Source organism: Gymnoscopelus braueri, assembly GCF_963280865.1.
Source record: "Gymnoscopelus braueri genome assembly, chromosome: 7".
NCBI classification, from domain to species: domain Eukaryota; kingdom Metazoa; phylum Chordata; class Actinopteri; order Myctophiformes; family Myctophidae; genus Gymnoscopelus; species Gymnoscopelus braueri.
In genome coordinates, this window is record NC_137608.1 from 30,073,663 (window position 1) to 30,100,754 (window position 27,092).

At 40.7% G+C, this 27,092-nt stretch overlaps 3 protein-coding genes and 1 pseudogene across 9 annotated transcripts in view; 1 reads left to right on the forward strand and 3 right to left on the reverse strand.

The window, feature by feature from the left end:
- Positions 1 to 8,400, reverse strand: part of clip1a (CAP-GLY domain containing linker protein 1a) — a 34,178-nt gene extending 25,778 nt beyond the window's left edge. For 2 of the 5 annotated variants that reach the window (XM_080433041.1, XM_080433044.1), the window contains exons 1-4: positions 8,238 to 8,400; positions 2,062 to 2,357; positions 1,259 to 1,797; positions 286 to 410 (exon numbers count right to left, since the gene is read on the reverse strand). In XM_080433041.1, the coding sequence (XP_080289167.1) occupies positions 286 to 410; positions 1,259 to 1,797; positions 2,062 to 2,149 (752 nt within the window). In that variant the 5' untranslated portion in view covers positions 2,150 to 2,357; positions 8,238 to 8,400. Of the gene's footprint in view, positions 1 to 285; positions 411 to 1,258; positions 1,798 to 2,061; positions 2,358 to 3,189; positions 3,936 to 7,832; positions 7,974 to 8,237 lie in introns of those variants that run through there. The other 3 variants (XM_080433042.1, XM_080433043.1, XM_080433045.1) reach the window with 3 other exon arrangements.
- Positions 8,401 to 11,318: 2,918 nt separating this feature from the next.
- On the reverse strand, positions 11,319 to 13,250 carry LOC308088985 (eukaryotic translation initiation factor 4E transporter-like; annotated as a pseudogene). Its single transcript has one exon. The product of its transcript is annotated as a eukaryotic translation initiation factor 4E transporter-like (transcript).
- Positions 13,251 to 15,705: 2,455 nt separating this feature from the next.
- Positions 15,706 to 23,746, reverse strand: zcchc8 (zinc finger, CCHC domain containing 8). Its single transcript, XM_080433110.1, has 14 exons — positions 23,496 to 23,746; positions 22,445 to 22,485; positions 22,281 to 22,355; positions 22,099 to 22,195; positions 21,930 to 22,007; positions 21,456 to 21,559; positions 21,212 to 21,277; positions 21,036 to 21,096; positions 20,512 to 20,648; positions 20,270 to 20,412; positions 20,061 to 20,176; positions 19,502 to 19,588; positions 18,244 to 18,352; positions 15,706 to 17,814 (listed from the first exon to the last, which is right to left on the reverse strand). Exons 1-14 carry the CDS (start codon positions 23,664 to 23,666, stop codon positions 16,655 to 16,657), a joined length of 2,445 nt encoding a protein of 814 aa, XP_080289236.1. The 5' UTR covers positions 23,667 to 23,746; the 3' UTR covers positions 15,706 to 16,654.
- Positions 23,747 to 24,990: 1,244 nt separating this feature from the next.
- LOC308088513 (uncharacterized protein) lies at positions 24,991 to 27,028 on the forward strand. 2 transcript variants are annotated; one of them, XM_080432983.1, is made up of 5 exons: positions 24,991 to 25,026; positions 25,154 to 25,360; positions 25,675 to 25,804; positions 25,912 to 26,045; positions 26,155 to 27,028. In XM_080432983.1, the coding sequence occupies exons 2-5, from the start codon at positions 25,241 to 25,243 to the stop codon at positions 26,935 to 26,937; spliced, it is 1,167 nt and encodes a 388-aa protein (XP_080289109.1). In that variant the 5' UTR covers positions 24,991 to 25,026; positions 25,154 to 25,240; the 3' UTR covers positions 26,938 to 27,028. The 2 variants fall into 2 exon arrangements, with proteins under 2 accessions (XP_080289109.1, XP_080289108.1); XM_080432982.1 differs by lacking the exon at positions 24,991 to 25,026 and having other exon boundaries at positions 25,049 to 25,360.
- Positions 27,029 to 27,092: the final 64 nt, after the last annotated feature.

Here is a 27,092-nt window from a genome sequence, read left to right on the forward strand (position 1 = left end):
TTTTTCCAAATCTCACTTATAGGGGCGGTTTCACCGCCCAAAAACTAACTTTGCATCGTTTATAATAGACGATTTTCACTCTTACACGGGCTCCCATTATGCCACGGAGGGGGTCGCCAGTCTGCACTACAGGGGACTCTGGAATAACTCAACGTCCATTTCAATGATGGTGAGTGATTAGCGACACATCAAAGATAACACTTAAAATGTCCGGATCTCTCCTTTAAGTTGAGCAGCCCTGCTGGTTAATCAAAAGTGCTTTTCTTTCTAGAGAGGCTTGTTTACCTTGTGCCTGCCACTGCCCCGTCATTCTTTCCTAAGGGTTCATCCAATTCCACACCGCACCACTCGCCTTTGGCAAAATCTGTTTCCCCAAGGAAACGTACCACTCCAGCTTTTGTACCACCAACCTGGAAAAGAAATGCAAAACATTTAATCCACACACAAGATCGGACAGGATTCGAGACCTTGGGTGAGATAATACCATCACCATAGTAAAAAATATATATAAAAGAAAAAACTAATTGGGTGCGTGCCTTGCAAACACATAAATGAAACTGCTAAAATATGAGCATGTGATTACTTCATATTCAACTACACAGATGTATGGTCTGATTGTGACTCAATTGATCTAATTCTTTTTGTGAGGGTATTTCCTCTCCAGCCTAGTGTGTGAGTTACAGACTTCCTCTTTTCATATTGTGCTATACAGCCTCCTGTGGAGGAAGGGAGAGAAAAAAGGATTCGGTCAAGAGGAAGGAAGGTACTTATAAAGGACAGCATATGGCTGTGAATAGGACAACACAGACACGGATTAACTACACTAAATACAACGTCAGTGCTACTATTTCCACTGGCTAGTGAGGTGATAGGAGGGTGAAGCCAGGTGGGCTGAAGTGAAGAGGTCATATTGCACACATACATTCCTCAGAGATTACCATGGAGAAAGGGGAGGAGAATGCCAGTGAGTCCTGTGACTCCTGACCAATAACCCGCCTGTGTTATTGTGATTATGACACCTAAAAGGGCAAGAGGTAGATTTCTAGCCACCCACCTTCCTTCTCTGGGATAATATCGTAAACAAGGACATAAAATCAATAATATTAATAATAAATGACTGACTCCAAATATGGCCCTTAAATACAATGTTCTTGACTTTTATTTTTATTCCGTTTTCCTACTGGAAGTGTTTGCAAAAATGTGTTTTTAAAATATTGGAAATTCTGATATATATAACGGAATATTGTATAAACTTTACCAAAACACGGTCACCCATCTTGAGCTCCCTCTCTCCTTTCTTGACGGATCCAGTCTCTGAGAGGTTGGAGATAGATTCACTGTTTGCACGTGCCAAGTTGGAAGCTGTTATAGTAGCAGATGTGGCTTTTTTGGGTGTGGTTGAGGGAAGCGCTGATTTTGTAGAAGGCGTATGGGAGGCCACACTACCAACTGAAGGTGTGGGTGAAGCGGCGCGGGATGGCGGAGCCGTTTCAGTTCCGTTGGCATCTCCTTCTGTGCGAGACAACTTAGACGGACGGGTGAATATCCCCCGCAAGGCCTCACACTGGAAGTAGCGGACCCCAGCTACTGACCCATCATTCTTCCCGATGGCCTCATCCAGAACAATACCTGCCCATTGTCCTGGAGCAAACTGTGTCTCCCCAAGGAATTGCACGACGCCTGGTTTGTTCCCATTAACCCACACACGCTCGCCAACCTCAAAGGTTTCCTCAGAATCCTGTGGCTCTTCACTGACACTTGCAGCTGTTTTGTCAGCCACAGTTGCTTTGGGTCCAGCTATAAAGGAAAAGAGTGATAGGGTGAAATAGCATGATATTCTAAGTCTTCTTAAGTTATCGTAACTGCTTGAGAAACCGTGAGCCCCTTATTGCAAATCAAAGCAGATTGTATAGGATCAGAGGAGAACTATTGTGGCACTGTCTGGGTCAGAGGTTAGTGTCTTGTAGCTCATATTTGAAAAACATTCCAAACTTCTTCCAGTAGCAGCAACCACTGCTAGGAGGAGATGTCTGGTAATGGATGGTGATGGAGAAGTCTTACCTGTGCTTGGGGCAGCCTTAGTGGCTGCTGTCCCTGTCGTCCTGGCTATCTTGCTGGGCATTTTAATCCCACTGGGTTTGGCTGCCATGATTCCTCTTGTTAGTGGTGGAATCCAGAAGGCTTGTGTCTGTCAGTGGGCACAAACTGTCCGCAGACCATCAACACGGCTTGGCTCAGCTCTGTGATACCAAAGCTGTCCCCTCCGCAACAAAACAACAAGCCCAAAGTAAATAAAAAGAAAGAAAAAAAAAAGGAAAGGGGAGAAGGGAGTAAAAAGGATGTTGCTGAGAACGAACCTGTTGAAAGAAGTTTGTACAAGTGAGTGCAGTAAAGTTTAACTGCACTTATACCTCACTGAAACACCTTTTTTTTAAGCAATTGACATACCATTAATTAAGCTATGCAGTCACATTACGACCTGACCAATCTATTGGTGGAACAGTATAGACCTCCGAAGTCTGACGTCATTTACACATCCTTTGTTTGTCTACCTGGTTTGCAGTTTTCCACCCCCATTCTGAATCCCATAGACGTCTTTAATATCGCGTCAAATAAGAACTGTGTTCCAAAAATAAACAAATGACCCCGGCGGTTTGACTCTTATGGATATGAAGCATCAACTGACGGTGAGAAAACGATAATGTTACTTCCGCCGAATTAGTTACATTTTCGCCAGAAACAGACTGTATCACATATAAGTGACTGACTATCATAAACGATATAGAACCTCCTCCCTGACAATATCGCCGGGACAGTTTGTAAAATTTTGGACCACAATTCTTATATGAGACGATTCTAAGATGACCCAATGTTATTCTCCATAGAGAAATTACTTCCGCAAACCCTTTTATTAGCCAATATTGGCCGTTAAAGGGTATGTTAACCATAGGCATGAGAAGTGCACAATGAGATTTGATACAAGCACTTATGATCATCAGTAATATTTTGATGTTAGAAATTGGAGATTAAAAATCCACAAAATACATGATTGTCAACAGGTGTACAGGATTTATTTTTCTTCTTTCTCAATAGTACTATTGGACTTTTATAAACGTTCACCAAATTCATCAGATATAAAGTCAGGCTGCCTAAAGAATACCACCTTTGGTTTACCACATGCTTACTTACAAGTTATAGCAGTTCAAATGCCATTCGTAGTAGCAATGACAGCCTTACTCAAAAGCTTCCGTTTATGAGTCAACTAATAGCTAGCCTAAATGGAAAGTATACATGTGACTTTACTGCACATCATCACCCAGTGACATGGTGTGGTGTAGCGTCAGTGAAGGGGCGTTCTGGTTTTGTTATGACAACAAGCTCTGCGGCACAGGACAATTAGGCAAGACCTAAAAATAATGGCTGGCACAACCCAGTCAACAAGCAGTCTCCATGATATCCTACCACCTTCATAGACATTTGTCATGCCATCAGGCCCATGATTTTGACCTTACCATGACATAAAAAAACACTTCCACAACAGCAGCTCATAATCCATCATTCTGGGCTGTCAAATGGACTGACCGGTGGTGGCTGCCTCCTTCCATAATCCCTAAAAAGAGATTACTGCAGGACCACCACAACCAGATTACTAGTTTTACCTATATAAGTGGAGCTGATAGCTGTATGCGCTGCAAAGCATGGTCTCACTGTTGTTGCCTTTAAATATCCTTTCATGCCTTATGTAAAGCACTCTGATTTGCTTTCCTTTTATATTAAAATTGGCTTGTGGGCATCACAAATGTAACATCCAGATTTGATTGGCTAAATCTGGTTACAAACGTGTTACAAACGTAACATCCGGATTGGACTGGCCATGCTCTGATCAGCTCTACTAGATTATTAGGTCGCAAAATGGGCTGAAAATCTAGATGTCAAGGCCCCGTAGTGGCCGGAACATCTATAGCCTTGCTAGCAGTCTGGTAATGATTAAATGGCCTTGACATAATCCAACAAAATGTCTGGATGCCCTGGAAATTACTTCAATGATTTAATCCAATAGCAAACATCACCAATGAGCCTTACATTTCAGGAAATCATAATGTACACTATTTTCAAACATAGACCTGTACTATCTGGAGCATGTTTCAATAGTGGCTTGTATCAGAGAACTAATAACAGTAAAATTATATTAATTTAAACTCAGACCACTCAAAATTGCAGCCAGGACTTTGCAAAAACTTCAATTATTGTGTCTTACCATTATTGTGTCTTACCATGAGCAGGGTTTACATAAGTAGTATTATGGTAGTTGTATATGAAAGGGCAATTAGCACTTTCTCTTTCAGCACTGACTGTTGAGGCTGTTTTAACAAAGTCCATTAAGAAAAATTACTAACAGGGCTGCAAATCCATTTAGCTTTAGAGCTTGTTTAACAACATCACAGACTCACAGGAACATAGCTTTGTTCCATTCCTATTAGCTGGGTTAACCAAAACAACCAAGAAGACACAGCCTCTTACTCATAGTCATAAACACACCAAGATATTTCTCAGTTCAGAATGAAGGGTGGTCATCAGCTAGCACTGACCTACTTTGTATCCAGTGTTCCAGTTTTCCCCTGCTGTGCCTTTGAATGATACCGTTTGGTGCCCTCAGGTCAAGAGGACATTAAGTGCAAGCCCTTGAAAGAAAGCATTCAAACGATTGATGCTTTTGTGGTACAAAAAAGGATACAAGAAATGGAAGCCGACTGACTTGCTTCCAAAAACAACTTAATTCTGCTCTGAACAAAAGCTTAATTGGTAGAAATAAATGAATTAATATGCAAAACCACCAAACCTTTAAGACACTATGGATATATCATGGGCAAGATCAAGAGAATGTTTCAGCTCCCATTTGAGAGCTGGTGTAGTCAGCTGAAAAAGATCCACTTATGCTGCAGACGTCTCTCATTGGAGTAATGGTAATCTTTTGCTGCTGACTCCTACTCTAATCTGTAGCTAGGAAAAAAGCCAAGGACCATGCTCTGTCAATGTTTGAACTCAAATGAATGAATTCATTGTGTAATGTGTATTACAAGGACTTGTGTATTACAAACCCACAACCTCCTCACACTATGCTCAACTAGGCTACATTTGCTTAGGCAATACCAAATCTCTTGTAGTTCAGATTCATTTATGTATTATTTAACAAAATGGTTAAGGGCAGATTTAGTGTACTTCTAATCGACTTCCAAGTGACAGAAGCGTATGAACCCAGCTTCAATGCAATGCACAACCTTGCCCTCACTAGAGGAATAAAAACAAACAAACTTGTTAATTATATCAATGAAAATGAAAATCAATCAACACAGCTGATGCCAACCAAAATGTAAATTGTAGTTAGTGCATCCTGTAGAACATTCCACATTTAGCAGAAGCATGTTTTGCTGACACAAGTAGTGCAAAAACAATACACAGACAAGCCAAACTTGCACATTTTTACTAGTAGGAACTCTCTGAAAATTCAATGTTAATATCCATGTATCTCTTAACATATAGGGAGTGCCTTTACTGGTTACACCAGTAACCTAAAGAAATATTGTGGCACTGTCCATATTGTACACAAGAAGCCAGAGGGCATATTTATGAGATTCTAAGACTTGGTATAAAGACTTCATTGCTAGTTTATAGTGAGTAACAAGAGAAAGAAAGCATGCAAAGGTTGCTGCGGTCTCCATGCACTCAGAAAAGTATATTTTCGGATTCTTCTCGCATGGCCATAACTGAGTAAGCAGAAGGCCACACAACATACTCTAATACTTCCTTTTGAGGAAACATCTGCTGGGATGTGTTTTATGACGCCCACACTCTGCACTGGCAGAGTGTGAAAGCATGAACAAAGCATAGAGAAACATTTGTGCTACTTTTAGGCTTCTGTTGTTAATAAGTAAACAACACTCAGAATTAAACTTAAACTTATTAGATTTATCAAATCATTAAAATTAGACGACTGTGTATTAGCTCTGCATTCTCCACAGGCCTGAATGAAACTAGGGTTGGGATCCTTTAGGATTGTAACGATTTCGGTTGCTTAACGGTTCCATTTAACGATTCCTATAGGGGTTCCAAATGGACCCTTACAGGTCTGTAACTCTGAGAGTGTACAAATGGAACGCATTTGGTTCAATTTGTACAGTCTCAGAGTTATGGTGGTCCTTATATTGAAAAGTTTGAGAACGACTGGTATTGTAATTGTATAGCCGATGTGAAGTCCTCATACCGGCTTTGACAGTGTGATAAAAAAAAAAAGTTCCGGAAACCAAAAGTGATGGAACCAAATACCGATTCCGGTTCCTCAATGTTGGATCCGGTTCCTCCGGTGCCGGATCCCAACCCTAAACTAAACTCCAAAATACTGTAGCATAGAGAAAACAAGCACATGGATGCCATTGTCTTAGGTTAAGCTAAGAAGACTAACATCACAAACACTACAGGTCAATTTAAGTTCACAAATCGTAAAAAATAAAAAAGGAAAGAAAACGTTGGGTCAGGTCAAACAACTTAAAAGGATTTCTTGTAGAATAATGTCTTCTGTGCAGAGCAGTCTAGTATAGCCTCAGCAGGATTGATAGCTTCAAAGCCCTGATATTCAATTCAAACAAATTAAAGGGGCCGGGGTTTTCACTTAAAACACTTCTGGGGTTATTTTAATCGTGTGGCCCCAGAGGTTGCTTGATTCAATATTTAGATATTTGATATTCATTTTATCAGACACGCCCACCTCCCTCCTACCCATTGAACTTCAAACTCCATTTGAACTGGGTTAAGACTGAAAACACACGTTCCTGGTTTTGGTGACTGATATTGTCCTTCTAATGCGTGAGGGGGGCCGTGTTTTTTTCAATGAAATTTAGCTTTTTCTGTCATTTGATCTTCTCATAATTAAAAAAATATAAAATAATAAAACTAATAATTGAAAAACACACACCCCCTCACGCATTAGAAGGTCAATATCAGTCACCAGAACTAGGGACGTGTGTTTTCAATGAGTCTAACATGGTTAAAATGTAGTTTGAAGTTCAATGGGTAATGGGTAATGGGGGGGGGGGGGTCTGATTAAATGAATATCAAGTAGAAGTATCTAAATAATGAATGAAGCAACTTAAAAACTGTCTGCGGTGCACACAAAAGCCAGAGTAGACGTTAAAATGACCCCAGAAGTTTTAAACTGAAATAACCTTTTAAGTAATAATTGGGCTGTCTTGGGGAGTCAAGAAGAACATGTAGTCTTGGCTTTGAGTCCTGCTTGTGATCTCTGTTGCATATCATCCCTGTCACTGTCCCACTCATGCTAATAAAAGCATTTAAAATAAGAGCTATGAAAATAATGACATATGGGAACAGTGAAATTAGTTGGTGAATCACATTTTGAGAGCACTAAATCACAGAATAACATGATGTCACAAGGTCACACCTTGACTGCTGTTGACTCCCCAAAACTGTCTTTAAAATCCACTGTTGTCTACCAACACAGTCCCAAACCAAACATCTTGTATTGTGATTAAGATCCAAGGTATTGAATATGATATCGATCCACAAATGAAACGCAAATGACCAGTCTACTCGCTCGATTTACCAAACTACCAGGGACACACACACAGCACACACACTCACTACAGACTACTTGATGAGGTGGCACGTCTGGGTTTAGAAAAGTACATCCGGAGGTTAAATCATCTTCAAACCATATTTACTCATAATAGTACAACTTAAAAAGGCAAACGTTGTATTGTTTTCCGATCATTTGCATTGCCAAATCACTTTCACATACGAGTAAACCACCAAACTACCTGCAACCAGTGACCAGGTACTTAGTAAATTCCACAAGTCCAACTCCGCAGTGTCACGGGGACACTGAGCTCTGTGCCTCAAGTTGCCATGCCCAAATGTAGAGGATATAATGCCGCTAAACATAACCCGCTGTGTGGGTTTGTTCCATAATAACACACCAACGTCATCTCGGTCGTGCTAAAACGGACCCCGTCTGAGTCATTTACGATTTAGATGCAATTAGTAGCTAACTAACGTTAGCGCCGAGGCCCAGGCTAGCTAGGAGGGCTGGCTTGGCTTGGCTAGCTGCTGTTCAACTGAACTGTCAACTTTTACCTGGCATTTGGTATTTTTGCCGTTGATCCACATAAACGGGCAAACAAGTGCAATCGAGGCAGATGAGCTCAACGCGAGCTTTTACTTACCCCGATATATCTTCGATATGAATCGCGTATTTATGAAGAAAACTATATTTAGCCAACAAGCTAAAGTGTTTAAGCAGCAGCACGACTACTGCTTACAAGGAGAATGAGGCTGAGACAGAGGCAGCAGGCAGCCACAGCCCAGCAGCTCCGCCGATGAGCCGTCTGTGGTCCGACCCGACGCACAAGGTATCTTTGTTTCCCTTGAAACAAGTGCAAGGCAGCTGCCTGGCTGACACCTATAAATGCTCTCCTAGATGTGTGGGGGGTCACATGATTGTTTCTCTATTTTAGGGAGGGCCAGGGTCCCCAGATGACAGTGAAGTGAGAATTAAATTCAATTAAATAAAGAAAAAAGAAAGAAAAGAAAAAAGACCATAAAAACTGGTCAAACATTGACAAAATAATATAAGAGGCAAAAAAAATTTAAATAGCAGATCTACACGGAGGCATTTATCTGTGGAAGTTGGAACCGACTAAAACAATTCCTACAGTCCAAGGGCTTGTCAGGCTCCCAGTTCAAATATTATTTTGGGGGGTCCCGAGTACAAATATGATTTTATTTTCATTTGTATTGTTTTTCTTTTGGGGGGGGGGCTGGAAACCAATTCCGCCAGACCGCCACTGAATAATCTTTTTTTTTTTTTAAAGCTCTCACAAGTCTGACTTTATGTAGGCTAGAGTTCTGAGTTTAGATACTTTATTATTTGGATGGGACAGGACATTGATGAACACAGCAATATATCTGATCGGAGTTGGCAAGAATGCACATTTGATTCATTAAACTAGAAAATAGACCTACTGTTCCTCAGTGTCTTGGTAGCCTAGTTATGCATGTTGGTAGAGTAATTTATTTATTCATTTCAATAACTACGTGATTTAAGGCTGTGTAAGCGATGTTTGTTATACAGCCTACGTTTTGTTAAAAAGTTAAAACTCTATAGGCTATTCTGATTGACTGACTGAGTCATTGGCTTGTTCAGTCAGTAAGGGCCCCTGACACACTGAAAGTCTCAAAATGCTTGCTTGCATCATCAAACCCCCATTGATTAAATTGATTACAATGGTTGTAGGCCGGACGGGCAAAATCTGTGTCATTCAGAATAGGCTACTGTGGCTACAGTTATATTTTCGAGTGTGGAGCGGGGCACATACCACCAAAATGCTCATACATACACAATTGCCACACTTTCTCAACTGCAGATTCTGTATCCAGTTTACATGCACAATTCCCTGGAGAAACAACACCCCTTGCATGTCTCAAACACATGAACGTTACACACCTGATGATATAACAAACATTTTCCATGTATCCATGTATAACAAAAAAGTAAACCAACACATTGTAAAAACAATAAGATACTCCTCCTCCTCCTCCCACAACACAGTAACCGATATGGTGTTGTGAGGAACCACAGATTGGCAGCCTACTATCTGCTTGTTCAGAAAGGTTTTAAATACCTGTGTCACTTATGACCTCACTCTATCTCTTCTTCCCTCTAGGGGCTACACGTGCTATACAGCCATCTTCCATGATTTTCTAGATCATCCTTCATAAGGCCATCTGTTTAACCAACCTCTTCCCTACCTCTGTCGCCCACATGCAAGAACATCTGTAGGACTGAGCTCTTGGCAGTCAAAAAGAAGGAAAAAAAAACAAAGGAGGAAAAAAAGGAAAAAAACAACACTGATAAAATAATTGCAGAAAAACAAACACTTGCTGCCTACTCTGGAGAGTTCCTGAAATATTCCAGACCTTGCCACATAGGATGGTGTCTCTCCACTATCAAACACATTTAACCTGTAGTAGCCCTATTTCAATGCAGTTTCTTGGGGGAAATTACATGGGGACAGGACAACCAGACAATGGTTTAAAATACCGTACCATCCTTGGTGGCTGGCTCTACATAAGTCTCTGGCAGTAGCTGAACTTGTTTCACGTTAGGCCTCATCAAAAGCGACGACTTCAACGTTAAAGACTAGAAATATAGTCTGACTGAGTCTATGCATCGTCTCAGAAATGAAAGTCCACAGTTAAACCAGTAAATGGGAGGTGGAGATGGAAAAGAAAATAAATTAATCATGTGAATCCAGGTAACGGTGTGCCTCCAATGTGAGTATTGGACTTCATGTGGCCAGTCTGTGATGTCAGTCATCTATGACGTATGTCTCCAAATATGGGCAAGGTTTCAGCCTGATCTGAGCCTTGCTGACGTCCATTAAAAAAAGATTGTTAGATATAGCAAAAAATATATAAAAAACTATGAAACTAAGTTAGCTTACTGGCAGTGTGCACAAGAATTATTATTTTTTTGGGTGTGAAAGCTACATTTATGTCATGATATGAAATGTGAGCTTACCATAATCAAAATAATCCTTAATCATATTCCATCATGTATCATTGCACAATTCAAATAATCCTCTGCCCTGATTTTCCATGGGCAGTGTTGCCAGATATTGCGAGAGAAAGAAGCCTAGGAAAACAAGCCCAAAAGAACAATAGGAAGCAGTATTACAAAAACAGCAAAAAAAAAAAAAAAAAAAAAAAAAAAACCCGAAAAATGTTCGCCGCCGCGCTTCACGCGGCGCCGAGGAAGCCGCCCCCCCCCAGCATTTATTAATGCCCCCCCAGTTAATAATTTCTGTATCCGGGCCTGCTGGTGAGGGCCGTGGCTCTGTGACTGATGACTTTGGACTTGAGGGTGCATTAGTCTCTTTTGCTGAAGTTGCTGCTGCATTACTGCTAGCTGCATCTGAATTGTGGCTCGGCAAGGTCGGAGAGGATACCATGTTGCACCTAAAGGCTAAAGGGGTTCTCCAAGTATGGCAGGGTACAAACCTTGGCGTTGTACAAAGTCAATCTGTGGTGGAAATAATGCCTGCTTGCAACAGACCAGGCCCAAACTGTTGGGCCTGGATACCCTGTGCTAGCATCCACTGCATGTTTGTGGTCTTTGTGATGAGGCGTTCACCTCTCTCATTCTTTGACCCTAGGTCAGAGTTGGGGAACCTTCGACGTATTGGGAGCGTTCCGTCTCATCCTTACTGTCTGGACAAGTGCCTGGCTCATCTCACTTTTCTGTTTCATTTAATACATTTGCGTATCACCAGTGTAGGGGTAAATTATGTTGATAAGACACCAGTGACATTGCCAGTAGAGCTTCTTCCGGCAGGGGGAGGGCCTGGGCCAGGGGACCTATTCATTCATTGTCTGTTTCGAAAGGCCTTGTCTTGTGGTTGTTTGTTGTAACCGGTTTGGAATGGGTGGTGGGCATGCAGAGCATGACAGGTTTCCAGGTCTGCCTGACCTGCAGCCATAGACAGTGCTCTCATCTGTGGAGTGGGTCCAGGGCTGATAGATGTATGCACATCTGTAAACTTCTCCGTCATCATGGGCTGAGGTACAGCTGGATACCCTGATGAAGGTTGCAAGCGTAAGTAGTCAGGTGATGGTGCCCGCTGTGAAAAGACAGGGGATGAGGCGCCCTTATGCAGAAATCCTTGTAAAGGAGCAGAAGAGGTTGCCGGGGCATCAGAGCCACTCAGCAGACTGGCAAGTGGAGTAGGTGAGCTGCTTCGAGGGGGACCCTGGCCTCCCAGAAGCCCCTGGAATATGTTTTTTTGCTTTTGAACAGGCACTTGACCCTCAGGCAGCGGGACTAGAGCAGCATCTGAGGATGGATTGTGGGAGTTGGCTTTGGGGTAGGAAGGCAAAGTTCCACTTGCCTTCATGCTGCTGACCAATTTATTAAAGGCTGACATGTCAGGGTCATGTGAGTATGGATGAACACTGGAGCCACCGGTTAATGCTTCCTCCAAGTGCTCAGCCATGAATGGTGTGCCATCTCTCTGTGGAGGGGAAACCTTTTGCACCTGTAGTTCAGTCCCCAGCTTCATCCCCTTCATTTCCCCCTCCACCTCCTGCAGAGATAGCACCATTCCTGAGTTGGTGCTCTCATTTAGCCGAGCTTTGTTCACGGACAGACTGGAGAGGAGGGGTTTCAGGTCTATTTTGGCCTTTTTTAGTATCTCTAAGATGTCTACCTTCTCTTTGTGCTCTGCCAGTCTCCCCAGCTCTTCACGCGGTGTCGACCTCAAGCTATTGGAATGTCTACCTGAAGGGCTCAGGTTACTGGAGAACCACCGGCTGAAGCGGCTGGCAGATAGGCCATCCCCAAGAACACTTATCATAGAAGGCAGCCCTGATGTGGTCTTCATGTTTAAGAACTGGTTGAAGTCAAATTCTCCAGCTGAATGCTCTGGCAGACTGTCAGGGTACGGGACCTCCTTATCATCTGTTGAGGCTCTGCCCACACGTGGCTCCTCTGCCTGTCCACCATTACATTCCACTGCTTCCTTTAGAGACACTTTCTGCTTCCTTAACAACTGAGACGTGCACTTGTCATCTTCCAGGATCTCATCATCAAATCCAGTGAGCTCAATTGTTTCAGACTGGCTTGTGGGACCTCCAGAGAACCACTCTGGTTCTTCCTCTGCATAAGAATCATTCCTTCGTCTCTCATTGAACACATGTTTGTCACCAAAATCTCTCCTGGATTTCTTATCCTTGAAATCTCTTTCACGTTCCCGTTCTTTCTCTGTACATGCTTCTTTGTCAAAGGCTCTGATGCGGCCACTGCCAATTCTGCGTGCCCCACTAAGACTCTCATCCTTATTCTCCAGGGGACTGATGGGGCGATCTGTGTGGGGTACAACTGCAGCATTGCCCTGACACCCCCCACCAAAGCTGCGCCTCTGTGAGCTGAGTACAACAGGGTCTGAGATTCTGCATTTCAAAGGAACTCTATCGTCCCCATAGACTTTCTTAATACCATCCAGTGGAGAGCTGCATATCGAAGTGGGATATAGTGAGTCATGCCACTTCTCAGGATCCCAAACACCATCACTGTAATATCTTTCAGAGAGACATTGTGGCCTTTTGTTGGAGCGTGACAATTCCTTTATATCCAAAAGCTCTTCCTTGGTGTATCTGTAATAAGTTGCGGTGGCTGCCATTTCCTTCACTTGATCACCATTCTTCTGCTCTTCAACAAAAAAATTGTTCTCCATTACTGACCACTGGACAGGTTTTAGTTTAAACTAGTGCAGTACCCGTTACCAGAGTACATAGAGGCCAGTCTATAAGGTCATTTATAACGTCAGCACTATGACATCATTAATGTCCATATTGGGCATATAGAGAGACAGATACACAGATTCACAGATTCATGGAATACATGGGAATACATAAATACATATATATATATATATATATATATATATATATATATATATATATATATATATATATATATATATATTAATGTCCATATTGGGCATATAGAGAGACAGATACACAGATTCACAGATTCATGGAATACACGGGAATACATAAATACATATATGTATACAGTATATATATATATATATATATATATATATATATATATATATATATATATATATATATATATATATATATATATATATATATATATATATATATACAGTATATATATATATATATATATATATATATATATACAGTATATATATATATATATATATATATATATATACACTCCAAATAATTTAAACCAAATGATGTACAAACATAGTTATATATGATTATATTATTGTTAACAGAATATGTACCTGGGGGAACATAGGAGTGACCCAATGACCCATGTTCTCAGATACTGTGAATTAATTCTCTCAACGTCACTGAGTAAGTAGGTTGGAGTGGCTTATTGTCAGTATCGATCTGGTGGAACCAAGAACAAGGGTGTCTATCCCTTTTCAATGCACTAGACCCCTGGGAGATGGATTGCTGAGGTGGAGCGCAGCACAACACCTGCCGTCAGCTCCCAGTACTTACTTCACGTCTTGGTTACCCAAGCCATGCTACCCATACGAGTTGATGGTACCTGGGATTGAGCCCAAAACCTTATGATCCAAAGGCGAATGCTCTGCTGACTGAGCTACCCAAACTCAAACAACTTAATGAACATCACCATCTACGTGGACAGTTCAGAGAATCGAGATGACTGGCAACGCAGTGGGAGGGCTCGTCTGAGGATGATGTAGAGGGATATGGTATAATTGAAATCCTTGACCATCAAAACAACTTCTATAAAAAAGTGAATGATTCACCTCAAATTTGGCCTCTGGACTGAGAAGTATCAATCAAAATAAATACTTATTGTGTACACTAAGAAGAGATTGTATGCAATTCTGGACACAGTTATGGGTTGTAAATTAAAAATGACATGAAATATCCTTGCCTTGAAATGTCATTCTACATCATCTCAGATACCACGATTTCCTTGTAAATCTTCTCACAATGTCACTGAATTCACCATTATCACCTGAACAGTTTATTATGTTGTACATGACATTGTCATTCTTGACCATCCAAAACATAGGTTTACTGTAGACATGTCCGTATTATCATGTTTGGTTCAGGAGATATGATGCAAAATACATCATTTGGTTATGGCGGAAAGTAAAACGGTCCCCATGGCTGCCACAAGGCGTTTTGGTGATGGTTCCATATCTGAAAAGTTTCATGCTTTTATGAAAAAGTGAAAGATTTTTGGACATTTACTCGGTTTAAAAGTCATGCCAACGGTCGGAGCAGATGTTGGAGCTTAGAGGTCCCACGGTATTGGAAGGAGAGATCCATGACCAAAACAATTTATTTCAGTCTTGCTTTCATCAGGATTTAGATATTTTGTGTCCATCCAGTATTTTGTATATTTTAAGTAGCGGCTGTATTGAGTCATTGCCTTTTAAGAGGCAAGTAGATCTGGACATCGTCTAGACTAGAGGACGGATGACAGATGCCCTTATCTCAGGCACCGTCTAACCAATTGAATGCAAATTTGACGTGTGCAGTACAGAGTGGGAATTGGATCGATCGATTGGGAACAACATTCTACATCATGTTCCCAGTTGGCCAGTGCCTGTTTATAAATAACCCATTGATTGTAATATCTAACATTATTAGTACTGTGATCACAGGTACTGCACTGGGTACTCTTTAACGGCTACAGCTGACAACGGGTGCAATGGGTATTGCATTACCAGGTGGGGCACGGATCCTGCATTTGCTCCTGACTTGCACAGTCCCCGAGCAGGCCAAGTCTACTAGATATTTGGATCATCACACCATGCAAGCACATCTGTGTCTATGAACTTTTTATTTTTATGATTAGGTTATGTATGTCTGAATAGTATGTGGTCACCTCCAACCACCTTTTGGACATGACCTTCCACCACTTGGGTCACTTGGGTCTTTCTACCATTTCATCTTAAACTGTATACGAGATGCCTTCCGCCGTCACAATGCATGTGATTAAAATAATTTACTTATGTGAATAAGTAAATAAGTAAGCATTCATGAGAATTTAATTAAGTAAATATGAATGCAGTAATGTATGTTTCTAATGAGCAAACATGAACATTTCATGATACAGATCAATTTTATTGCTTGTGTCGTTTGAAAAACATTTGAAAATCCAATTAGAAATATTATCCTGATCCTGACAGAAAAAAAAAATATATACATATATAAACCAAATCCTGGAATATGACATGTATTTACAATTGCATACTATTATACAGTCCAGTCAGCTATAATTAACTATAAACGAACAGAGGAAACATGGGAACATGCCAATACCCGCATATCCCTCATTTTGTTTTTAAACAAACTCAATTTGTACTCCAACTTTAGTTTGGCTAATATCAGAATTTAAAAAAAAGCCTTTGTAATTCTCAGATGTATAAATGAGACTGTAACAAACCAATTAGAAATACCCTGACAGATGAAATCAGCAATACTGGACAGGGGAACCTAGAGTGCACCATGTCAGATACTGAGTTAAAGATCTAATTATATAAAGTTTCATTGCCCTGTGTTGTGACTTGCTCATACAGTGCATGCACATAATATGCATGTTATTCAGATTGTGATATGTTGTATTGAGTCATTGCAGACAGTGACACAGACTGCCTCATTACAATAGTTTTGCAATAACTTCACAGTTCAACTAACCAAAGTGGGTTTAATGGCAAATGTTAAGAGCATGTCCCACTGAATCAAAAATAGACAATGTCATAAATATTACTTTTTCCAGGTAAAAACTGGTCAAGACAAGACCCTTTTACAAAAAAATTGGAATAAAAAAGATTCTCCAACATAGTGCTGCAAAATAATTCAATGAAATACTGAACAAGATCTACATAGCGTAGTTCAGTGTCATGTTTTCTGTACACAAGTATCAAATTCACATACAGCAAAACATTCAGTTTTGTACAAAAATAAAACTCATTAAAAAAAAACTGGTCACAATACTCAACCCTTATACTTCTGGAAAATATTTAAAAAAGGAATCCCTGGGTTTTGATCTAACATCTCATTTTTTGTTTTTTGCCAAATTCCGTGGTGAACATTTTAATACGTCTCTGATCTTAAGGTATGTCCCTGTGGCTTCAGCAACTTCAGTAAACTCTGGTGTATCCTCAAAAGGAACAATTCCAGCTGCAAACCTACTCCGATGGGGTACTGCTATTATCTTCTCAAAAGAGATGTCATCTACAACCTCTTGAGTAGGGAGATCTGGAACAGGGCTTCCAGGGCTAACCTCTTCAAATTTAATTGGACCAGGCCTCTGAGGGCTATCTTCTTGCTCTTTGATTGGATCAGGGTTCTTCGGGCCATCTTCTTGGACCAAGATTGGACCAGGGCTTTGAGGGCTATCTTCTTCAGCTTTGACTGGGTCAGGGCTCTGAGGGTTATCTTCTTCAGCTTTGACTGGGTCAGGGCTCTGAGGGTTATCTTCTTCAGCTTTGACTGGGCCAGGGCTACGAGGGCTATCTTCTTCAGCTTTGACTGGGCCAGGACTCTGAGGGCTATCTTCTTCAGCTTTGACTAGGCCAGGGCTATGAGGGCCATCTTCAGCTTTAACTGTGTCAGGGCTGTCTTCTTCAGCTTTGACTGAGCCAGGGCTATGAGGGCCATCTTCCACATGTGTGCAGACTGGACCAGGGCTCTCAAGGCTGTATTCTTTAGCCTTAGTGGACATATCAGCTTTCGTCTGTTCTTCACTATTTTGACAGTTGGCTTCTGTGGATCCTTTCGTCTCAGGTACTCCTTCTGGTTCATGATCTTCCATTTCTGATTCTGTGTCTAAGTGGGCAGATGTAGAAACACTTGGCGAGCTGGGTACAGGTGTTCCCAGGGCGGGTGTCTCACAATCACTGTTAGTGGCCGTATCTGCATTTTCCAGAGCTGCCATGATTATCCTTTGTTGCTCTTCTAGCTCCTCCAGTGTCAGGCCATCCTCCACATAATCAGCCTGGTCAATCACTTTCCAGGTAGTTCCTCTCAGTGCTGGAGAGCGATTAGAGGGTGTGGTAGGAGGGGTGCCTTTAGGCAGAGGGGGTCGAGTCGGAGTAGCAGGTGGTGTACCCTGGGGTAAAGGAGGTGGTGAACTGAAGGCAGGCGAGCCAGGAGGGAGTGGAGGCTGGAACTGAAAGGCATGTGGGCTTGGGAAAAACCCAGAGGTGTCTAGATCTAGGAAGATAGAAACAAAGTTATCTAAAGGTAATAAAAATAAAAAAAACATATATTCCTGTATATAAGCTACTAGAGGACAATACATCTGTTATACAGAATACATTCTTCCCCACTCGGTTTGGACCTCAATGTAGTCCTGCGACTTATTCACATGTCTCTTCACCAATATCACCAAGACAAATAAGACCTGAGGCGATTCTTTCAAAAAATCTAAATCCTAACAGTTCTTTTAAAAAAAAAATAAAAAAAATGTTTTTCAAGATTTTTCAAAAATAGCAGATCTACAAGCTCATAGCGCAGCACTCGGTGCCGCGCTATGAGCTTGTATATCTGCTATTTTTGAATAGCCAAAGAAATCTAAAGTGACACAGATGCGTTCCAGGTCTTAATGGATTAATGAATTAAGAGATTCTGAAGAACCATTACCTGAGTCTAAATCCATATCTGAGCTTCTGTCGGGACTGGACCTTCGTTTCTTTCTTTGCTGAGAAGATGAGACAGAATCCTGCCTTCTCTTGTTGCAGATGGCACCAGGCTGTTGGCAGAGCACATTATATGAGATTAGTTAAATTACAACATTAATTAAATATTACCTCTTGTCTCACAGCAGGTGTCCAAATGTATTGCCACTGGTTATGACACTACTGCATAATTGACTAGAAAGGATGGCATACAGCAGGGGTAGGCAACATAAGGCACGGGTGCCAACATTTGCACAAGGGAGGGTGATCACTGGCATAAGTGTGAGAGATTTACTCTTTTAAAATGAGATATTCAAAAAAGGTTCAGTTAAAGTCGACTCACATCTATATACGAATTACATCCTGCACATAATTCTGCATTTAATTCAAACTCTGAATTCTGACTGGGGAGGGAGTCTGGGAGATTGGTGGGTTATTGCTCTACAATATAATAATACGCGATCTAGCGCATGGACCGTACGCTCAGGTTTTTTAGCTGCGGTGGACTCGGGATGGAGTTATGATTTTTTTTCTACTGTACCACTCGTCCTAGGATATTATAATATCATATAAGGTAAGAAAAAGGTAGTCCGGAATTCTCCTTTAATGTTGATATGGTACACTGACTAGCTAGAAAATGAAAACGTGGCACTTCATGTCAAAAAGGTTGCCGACCCCTGGCATACAGCAAGGACACTAATTTGTAAAGGACTTTAGCTACTCTACCTACTGTAGTTTGTTTCAGTAAGCGCTGGACATAACTTTTAAATTAGCACACTCCGATCTCAGGAACGTATTTGCCCATTTAGTCACTATTTACAGTGTGCTGTCACACAGGGGCCAGCCATCTGGACCAGGATTTGTGTAAAGGTAGACCAATCACAGTGTACCTCACAACTCAGCTGATGCTATGCCAATCACAGCTCACATTACATTGCTATACTACATGCATACAGCAAAGTTGCATAGCAAGTGATCAACATTAGCATACAAACCTCAAGTTATCATGTTAGAACATCATTGGTGCTTTATTTCATAAGAGTGCACAACTAGTAAATTGCTATTCATAGCTATTGCTCAGGGAAGCCATGGCACTATTGGACTCTTGTTAAACTAAATGCATTTTTCCTAGATTTGGTTGGGAAAGTTATGGCTTTAGTGAAGCATCGAAAGTGCTTTGTATTTTGACAAGCCTGAGCAATTACAGCCTTTCTGATTATTACCTCTGGATAAGTGTTGGACAGGTAGGCAGCAAAGTTGTGCTTCATGTGGCTGTTCTGCATTGGAACGGAACCGTATTGCATGAACTCCTGGAAGTCAGTCAAAATCAGAGACAAAAAGGTTTGTTGGATTAGTACACAGACTATTACTGTAGAATTGGTATTCTAACAACCACAGATGGACATGACTTGGTGGCTGTTGAATATAATTTGTTTTCACAAGCAATTCTACATGCCATGTTAAATAAACAGAATTTGAGGTTTTTAGAGTAAAGACTCCCACAATCGCAGCAATAAAGCAGTAGCTAAATACAAAGTCTGGGCCAGGGCTATGAGATTATTATTTTAATTAAAAAATAGCAGATGCACTGTAAGCTCGCAGCGCGGCACTAAGTGAGCATGTAGAGCTGCTATTTTCGAGAACCACTGTTCTAAATCCTAAGTGTTTTCTGAAAAACTTAACAAAAATCTACAATGACAGGTGCTTTCCCAGTTCTAATGGGTTAAAATTGAAAGTTTCTGAAGGAGTCACAGTGAAATGTTTCTCTGTTGTAAAACTTACATCTTTCATTTTTGAGGGTGCAGGAATATTGAAGCCTGGGAAATCTACCAGCTTGGAAACATCGTAAGAGATTTTCTGTCCATTTGCATCACCTTCTACAGCTCCATCACTTGCAACTAGAATAAGAGAAAAAAGGATAAATTGATAAATGTATTATCATGTTTGTCTATGATTTGCTGTACCTGAATATGGGTTAAGCAGAAACACACCCTTTCCATCGTATAGCGCTAGGCCAGAGTTTTCAAGCTCAGCTTCTTTGAGCCAACCTGGTGGATACCCCAACTGTCTCATGCGGTAAATCAGAGGAGGAAGGGTGTTGACATCAACTCCCAATGCTGCCAGTAGTTCCTCGCTATTCAACGCCACAGGAGGTAAAAGACAAGGGAAATGAGCACGGTGCAATTATTTCACTTTTTCCACTACAAAAACACTTACAACATGACAATATTACCTTAAGACTCCAGGTTTGTATTTAGCAAATCGCTCCTCTACTTCATCAGCATGGTACCGCTGGTTGCTCAGGCCGGACTGGTTGCTGTTTTGACTGAACTCCTTTCTTCTTTCATTGATTGTAGCCATATCTTTTGGCTAAAGCAAATCACAAATACATCATTAAATAACAAAATGTGTCCCAAGTACATTTCTACATGTACCTGGAATTTGTCCTCTGCATTTAACCCAACTAATAGGAGCGCCCTGGGAACAGTTGGGGTTCAGGGTCTTTCTCAGGCATTTTAACCAGGAGGCTGGTTAAAGTCCTGGTTTAAGTGCCATGTATTACGTGTATTACGTGTTTTGCCAGGAGGACCAGGGGGTCCTCCTGGCAAAACACGTAATACATTTTTGGCATTATACAATGGCTTCCATCTTTATTCTTTACATTTTGGACTTTTGCATGTTGGGTACCTATTCTGTAATTCCCCACTTCCTTGTGGATCAACTTGTATTCATATCATATACTAACAGTATCCTTACCTTAGGGCAGTCTCTCAGCTGATGTCCACCTAGTCCACAATTGAAGCAAGTTGGCTTGGGTCTACAATGAACACATAAGTTGCATGCTGTGATTAGAGGGTTTGCCGCAGTTGCAGTCACTGAAAGTCAGAATCATATCACAATGTAACAAAGTACAGCTTCGTTCATACTGTTACCTTCTCTCTTTCATTTCTATGTCTTGTCCAACTGTGCCAATAACTTGGTTGAAGATCTGCTCGTATCTTTGCAACAATTCAGGAATTTATCATATCATTGACAAGAATGCTCTATGTTGTCAGTATCCCTGGTCAAATGCCATAATATTTTGATTAAAAAAAACATACAAATAAGAGCACATTCCTGGAACTAATTCCACACACACAAATTCTCTGAGAAGGCATCAGGTAGTCGTAAAGATACGTTGGAACTTCCCACCCTTCAGTCAGCTGGGGGTTTTCATTCAGCAAAGGCTGTCCCAGTTTATCAACACTAAAAGTTGTAAAATACATGACACTTCCAACCATCTGTAGACGAGAAACAAGAAATAATCTTTAATTAATGTCTTGTATACAAGGCTAGAATAAATCACTTGTCAAACAAACTGCTTTGATATGTCTCACATTTAAACATTGATTGTTCATTTCCCAAGCCCAAGGTATTCACTTGCTACCAATGTAGATGAGGAGTTAGGCCTTCAGGCAGTTACAAAAGTAAGTACACCTTAGGGCCGTTCACACTGAGCACTATAACTACAACTATATCGTTCACCATTGTATTACAAATTTCTATAGTTGGTGTGAAAACTATATTTTTATAGTTATAGTGCTCAGTGTGAACAGCCCTTATATTTTCAAAATGTTTGACAACTAATTATGAATTCCACAAGGTACTCACACTAAAGACCTCTGTGATTTTCTTGATACAACTGCTGGACTTTGTCTTCTGGTCTTCCTCCATGACAAAAGCTGAATGCTTCAAGGGATAGGAAATGTTTAAGCCATGTCATATTTTCTCTGATGTTTACAGATTCATTATATTTAATGTTGTACTTGTAAGAGAGTACCTGGGGTTGCATATGGAAGGAACTATTTTGCTTTCCCTGATTCTGGTGCTTCTGAATCACACTACAGATACAATCTTCAATTTCTTGTCGACACTGCCTGAGAGATCAATTTAAAAAGGGTCACTTTCTATCCATGCCACATATGGACAACTAAGCATAGAGCAAGACTAACCAATACTTACTTTGATATGGCATTGTTTGCATAAAGGATCTGTAAAAGTGGGCCATCAAGATTGACATCTTCAACTTTGAGGCCACTGTAACACAGGGTTGTAAATTAATTATTATTATTGGGTGATTAAATAGTGTTTTTAAATAACATTTATGGATGCAGGTCCACATTTACCTGGGCCTCGCCAAGATCCTCAGCTTTCTGCTTAGACTTTGATGTATAATGTGAGTCAAGGAAATAGAGATAAGATAACAATACCTTGTAGATCTGTTATCTAACAAAAACAAAAACGTATTTAAAAAGGTAGGGTAAGTGATATTTTTTGGTTAAAACAAAAAGTATTTTGTTAAAAGGTTAAAACACTATATTCTGATAGTAATCATTGCTATAGAGTGTTTTTTCAGTAACAGATGTCTCCTGTCTCTCCAGCTCTTTAATAAACAGAAAATACATTTTCCCGGTAGGTGTCAAAATCTCAGCCAATCAGGAGAAAGTACCCATTTTTAAGCTTAATTTGTATAGTGTTCCAGTTCCAGTTGTGTCTGCTCATTTCTTAGTTTCATCACTTCCAATTTCACTTGTTTAATCTGTATCCTGATTGAGTTCTGTCCTGGTTGGATAAAATTGGAAATGAAACTGAAACGAAAATGTATTTTCTGTTTAATAAAGAGGTGGAGAGACAAGGAGACTCCTTTTACTGAACAAACACTCTATAGCAATGAGTACTATCAGAATATAGAGCTATTTAACACTTATTTTAACCAAAGCAAATCACATAACCTACCTTTAACAAAAAAATGCAAAATGTGATATATATATATATTTTTTACATTTGAACACCACAAATGTTGTATGGGGGTCCCTGGCATAACATATTTTCAGATGGGGGTCCGCAGACAAATACATATTAATTTGGGGGTCCTTGACTTGAAAATGTTTGAGAAACACTGGTTTCAACAACATTAGAAAGCAAGTGCAAATAAGCATCTACACTTTAGAAACAAGCCCAAAAAACCCCACAACTAACAATAAAGCAACTTTACAGAAAAAGCCCCAAATCGCTTATAATAAGCGGACATGGCAACACTGCTGCCAAGACAACAATCATATGTTTTCGCAGCTTCTTGTCATTTTCTTCTGCATCTGCACTAATTTGCATTGGAGTCTCGCAGCGCGGCGGGCTAACGTTAGCCTGCTAGCAAACAGCGCATTTGAACGAAAGGATATTCTCATCCGTGAGTCTCTGGATAATCTCCTCGCACTCCTCCAGCCTGTCCCTGACGTGGCAGGTGTCTTCCATGCCCTCATCGTCCGTGAAGCGAATGTGCGTGGGGACAGGCAGAGAGTCGCCGAGTTGTTCAAACAGTTCACTGTCACCAAAATCTACCGCCGCCATCTTCCACTTCTTGTCTGTGTGACACAAGACGTGGGTTCAGAGGTTAAAGAGCTACGCCGAGCTACGCAGGTCTCTCATTGGCTCTGGCAGAGTCACGTGATAAGAAGAATCAGGAAGTGGCAAGGATACAGGATCGATATCAAATCGATATATGCTCTATGTACAGGATAGATGGGCACTAGGGACACGTGACCTGGCCACCTCGATGTAAAATTGGCTATTTTGTCCAGAATGTTAAAAAATATAAACGTTTGAAAAGTAATGCAAAGTATACATGATGTGAACATGCACGGTACATCATTATCGGTCTTAACTTTATCCCTAAAATTCTTATTTATGCCTCAAAATGACTGGATGGATATACAGGTTTTGTAGCAATTTTAGAAATATTAGACCTTCGTCGAAAGTTTAAGCATGTTCTAATGCCCACCTATCCTGTTACCAATGACAAAGATGGTTAATTTATGAAGATACATATACCATCCCAAATTCCCAATTAGAGCCACTAGAGGCGAAATGTACACAAATGGTCTCCTAAATGGGCGCCGTCCGATCTCGCGAACGTCATATGTTTACTGGTGTTAGATCGCACGAGAGTGTGTTGCTGGGACAGTAAAGGCCGATAATAAAGTAGATTTTCTCTTGATTTCTCTCTCTGGAAAAAAAGCCATTTTAGTATGAAAATCTCGGGAAGATTGTGTGGCTTGTGACGATCTGGTCCAACATGTAGTTCAGTGACCACGCACGGAGTTAAAGAATGGTTCAGAAGCTGTGTTCACGTTCACTCTTCTATTGGAAATAATCATAGGGAAATAATAGACTCCAACCTGCTTCCGGTCTCCTAAAAAGGCGGCCGCCTACTTCACGTGACGCAGATACGGGAAGTAAACTGTGTTGCCATGTCCTCTTATTATAAGCGACCTTTGGGCTTCTTTTCTGTAATCTGTTACTTGTAAATATAGGTTGCGATTGTTTCTAAAGTGCACTTGCTTATTTAGGCTTGCTTCCAAATGTTTTCATTATTATTTAAAACAGTGGTTCTCAAATATTTTCATGAAAATGTTTTGTGCCAGGGAGCATTTGTGTTGTTAGAATGTTTCAAACATTTTATTGCAAGAGTTTTTTACAAGCTCACAACGCGTCGGTTGCATTGCGACGCGTTGTGACCTTGTAGATCGTCTATTTTCAAATAGTACTCGTGTGGCCTATTTTCTCCGAGGTGGAAAGACTGGTGATGCGAGGTTACGTTTTGCTTCTTTTGGGCTTGTTTTCCTAGACCTGGCTACTTATTTCTCTCATAAAACCTGGCAACACTAGAAGTAAACCGGAGATGACATTTTTTTTGGTCTTGGATATAATGGTGATTATCTTGTTGTGCCTCTCTGTGTTGTGCGCTGTGCTGTATCGTCTGCCCCTCGAAACGTGTGCATCATCATCTGTCTCTAATACATCCGTGATCTATCTTTGATAACGTTTCCATTTTCAAGCTTCAGGTCTTCCTGCTAGACTGTCTGGTAGCAGCTTAGCAGCTGAGACATTTGAAGAGAGGCTGGCTTTGATTCAACTTTTCGACAATGTCAACTTCCACGACTGTCCAGTTGACTTTACCTCGTTGCAACGAGGGCTCACGGAAGATTCGTTTTATTGACATGGTTGACCAAACATCGTTCAGACTGTCAGAATGTCCAAACAAGGTGGGTAGACCAGGCTATGAATCAGAGCTAGGTAGACCTATGCTTTAGCCTACACACTTACTTTTTACTTAAGTAAAAGTATCAACAATGCAATGTAGAAATACTCTGTTGCAAGTAAATGTTCAGAATTCAAAATTTACATGAGTAAAAGTACAAAAGTATTGGCATCAAAATATACGTAAAAGTAAACACTGAGTGCGATCAACGACCTCTTGATTACACATAAATGAAAAGGGCAAAATTCTAATTCCCTGCTTTTAAGTGCTTTGGAGAGGTGGAATATATTCATAACTTTTTGTTTGTTTCGATTTCAGGGTCCAATTGTACCGTTGTATTTAGGTGCTGATCTCTTCTCCAATACTGACATTCGTACAGAGAACCATCCCAGATATCATGCAAAATTTGCCAAAAAAGGATTGGCCACAAAAATCTATTTTTCCTCAGGTAACCCGACCGTACTCCGATTTGGAGCGATTGACTGTGATAGTGCCATTGTTTCAGAATTGCAAATACAATACAACCCACGTTATTTTCGTCATGTTTTCTGACAGCATTTAGGTTTCATGAGTTGAAAGTTCCATCTACCAGTAATAGCCTCTGGTTCTACAGCATCCAAGGACTGTTTCGAGTAGCCTTTGAATTGTACAGCAAACAAGAACAACTTGAGGTGTTGGAGAACTTCCAGGTCAGATTATGCATGTTTCTGCATAGCTTTGCAAATTGTTTTATCAAAAACAATATATGTGTTAAATCAAATGGCAAATATTCTGATCCATTGTATATTCCCTCTTTAGGATGTATGGAAATCCCAAATACATGACAACCCTCTTCAGATGAGCTACAACTTCTGTGTACAGCGTGACCCCACAATGTCCAGTAGCATGATGTATTGTGAAAACTTGGAGGTCAAGCAGGTGTCACATTTTCAATTTGCTAAGGAAATGGTGACTGTAAGTCAGGTAGATACAGGTCCCTCAGGTGATACCTCAGTAGATCATGATTACTGTAACTTACCTGCCGAGGATTTGCAAAGAGAGCCTGCACCACTCAATTCATTTACCCTGAGACAAAAACTGCACAGCTTGGAGGAAAAAATAACTCGTAAGAGTCAAGGTTGCACATGGCAGCCTGAGACGGTCTTCATGTTCCTGGACACTATTGATCACTATATAAATGGGAAACTGGAGGAAAATGATGTGACTGAAACTGTGCTTGCACTACTGGAGGCCAAGCATTCACATTCAGTTTATTCAAGTCAACTGCTAAATGCTATAAGCCAGTGGCTTGGCCAGCAATTCCATGCTGCAAACAGTAGTATCAGTCATCAAGTAGAGAGTTTTAAAGTTCAGCATATTGAGCGAATCAGTGACCTTCCACCTGCAGAGGAACTTGTCACAGAGCTTTTTCCAGAAGCCATGCAAACACTGCTGCTTTATTGGATGGGCTTAAGTGAAGAGTCCAGTCTAGAGAAAAGACACAGCGAGTACCCCATCCTGCTCCTTATACTTGAGTTTGCAAACCACAACCTCATTACTGGTGTGGCTCATGTGCTGTACTCAAGTCTTATATGTAAGTAGGAGTAAGAATGTAAGGATGAAGTTGGAATAATAAATTAAGAGTAACTGTAATCAAGCATCTGAAAATCGTATTTTTATTTATGTGTCAAGTTTGTATATATTGTAATGCATATTTTCCCCTATCAGGTTCAATAGCTAATGAAACTGTCTTTCAT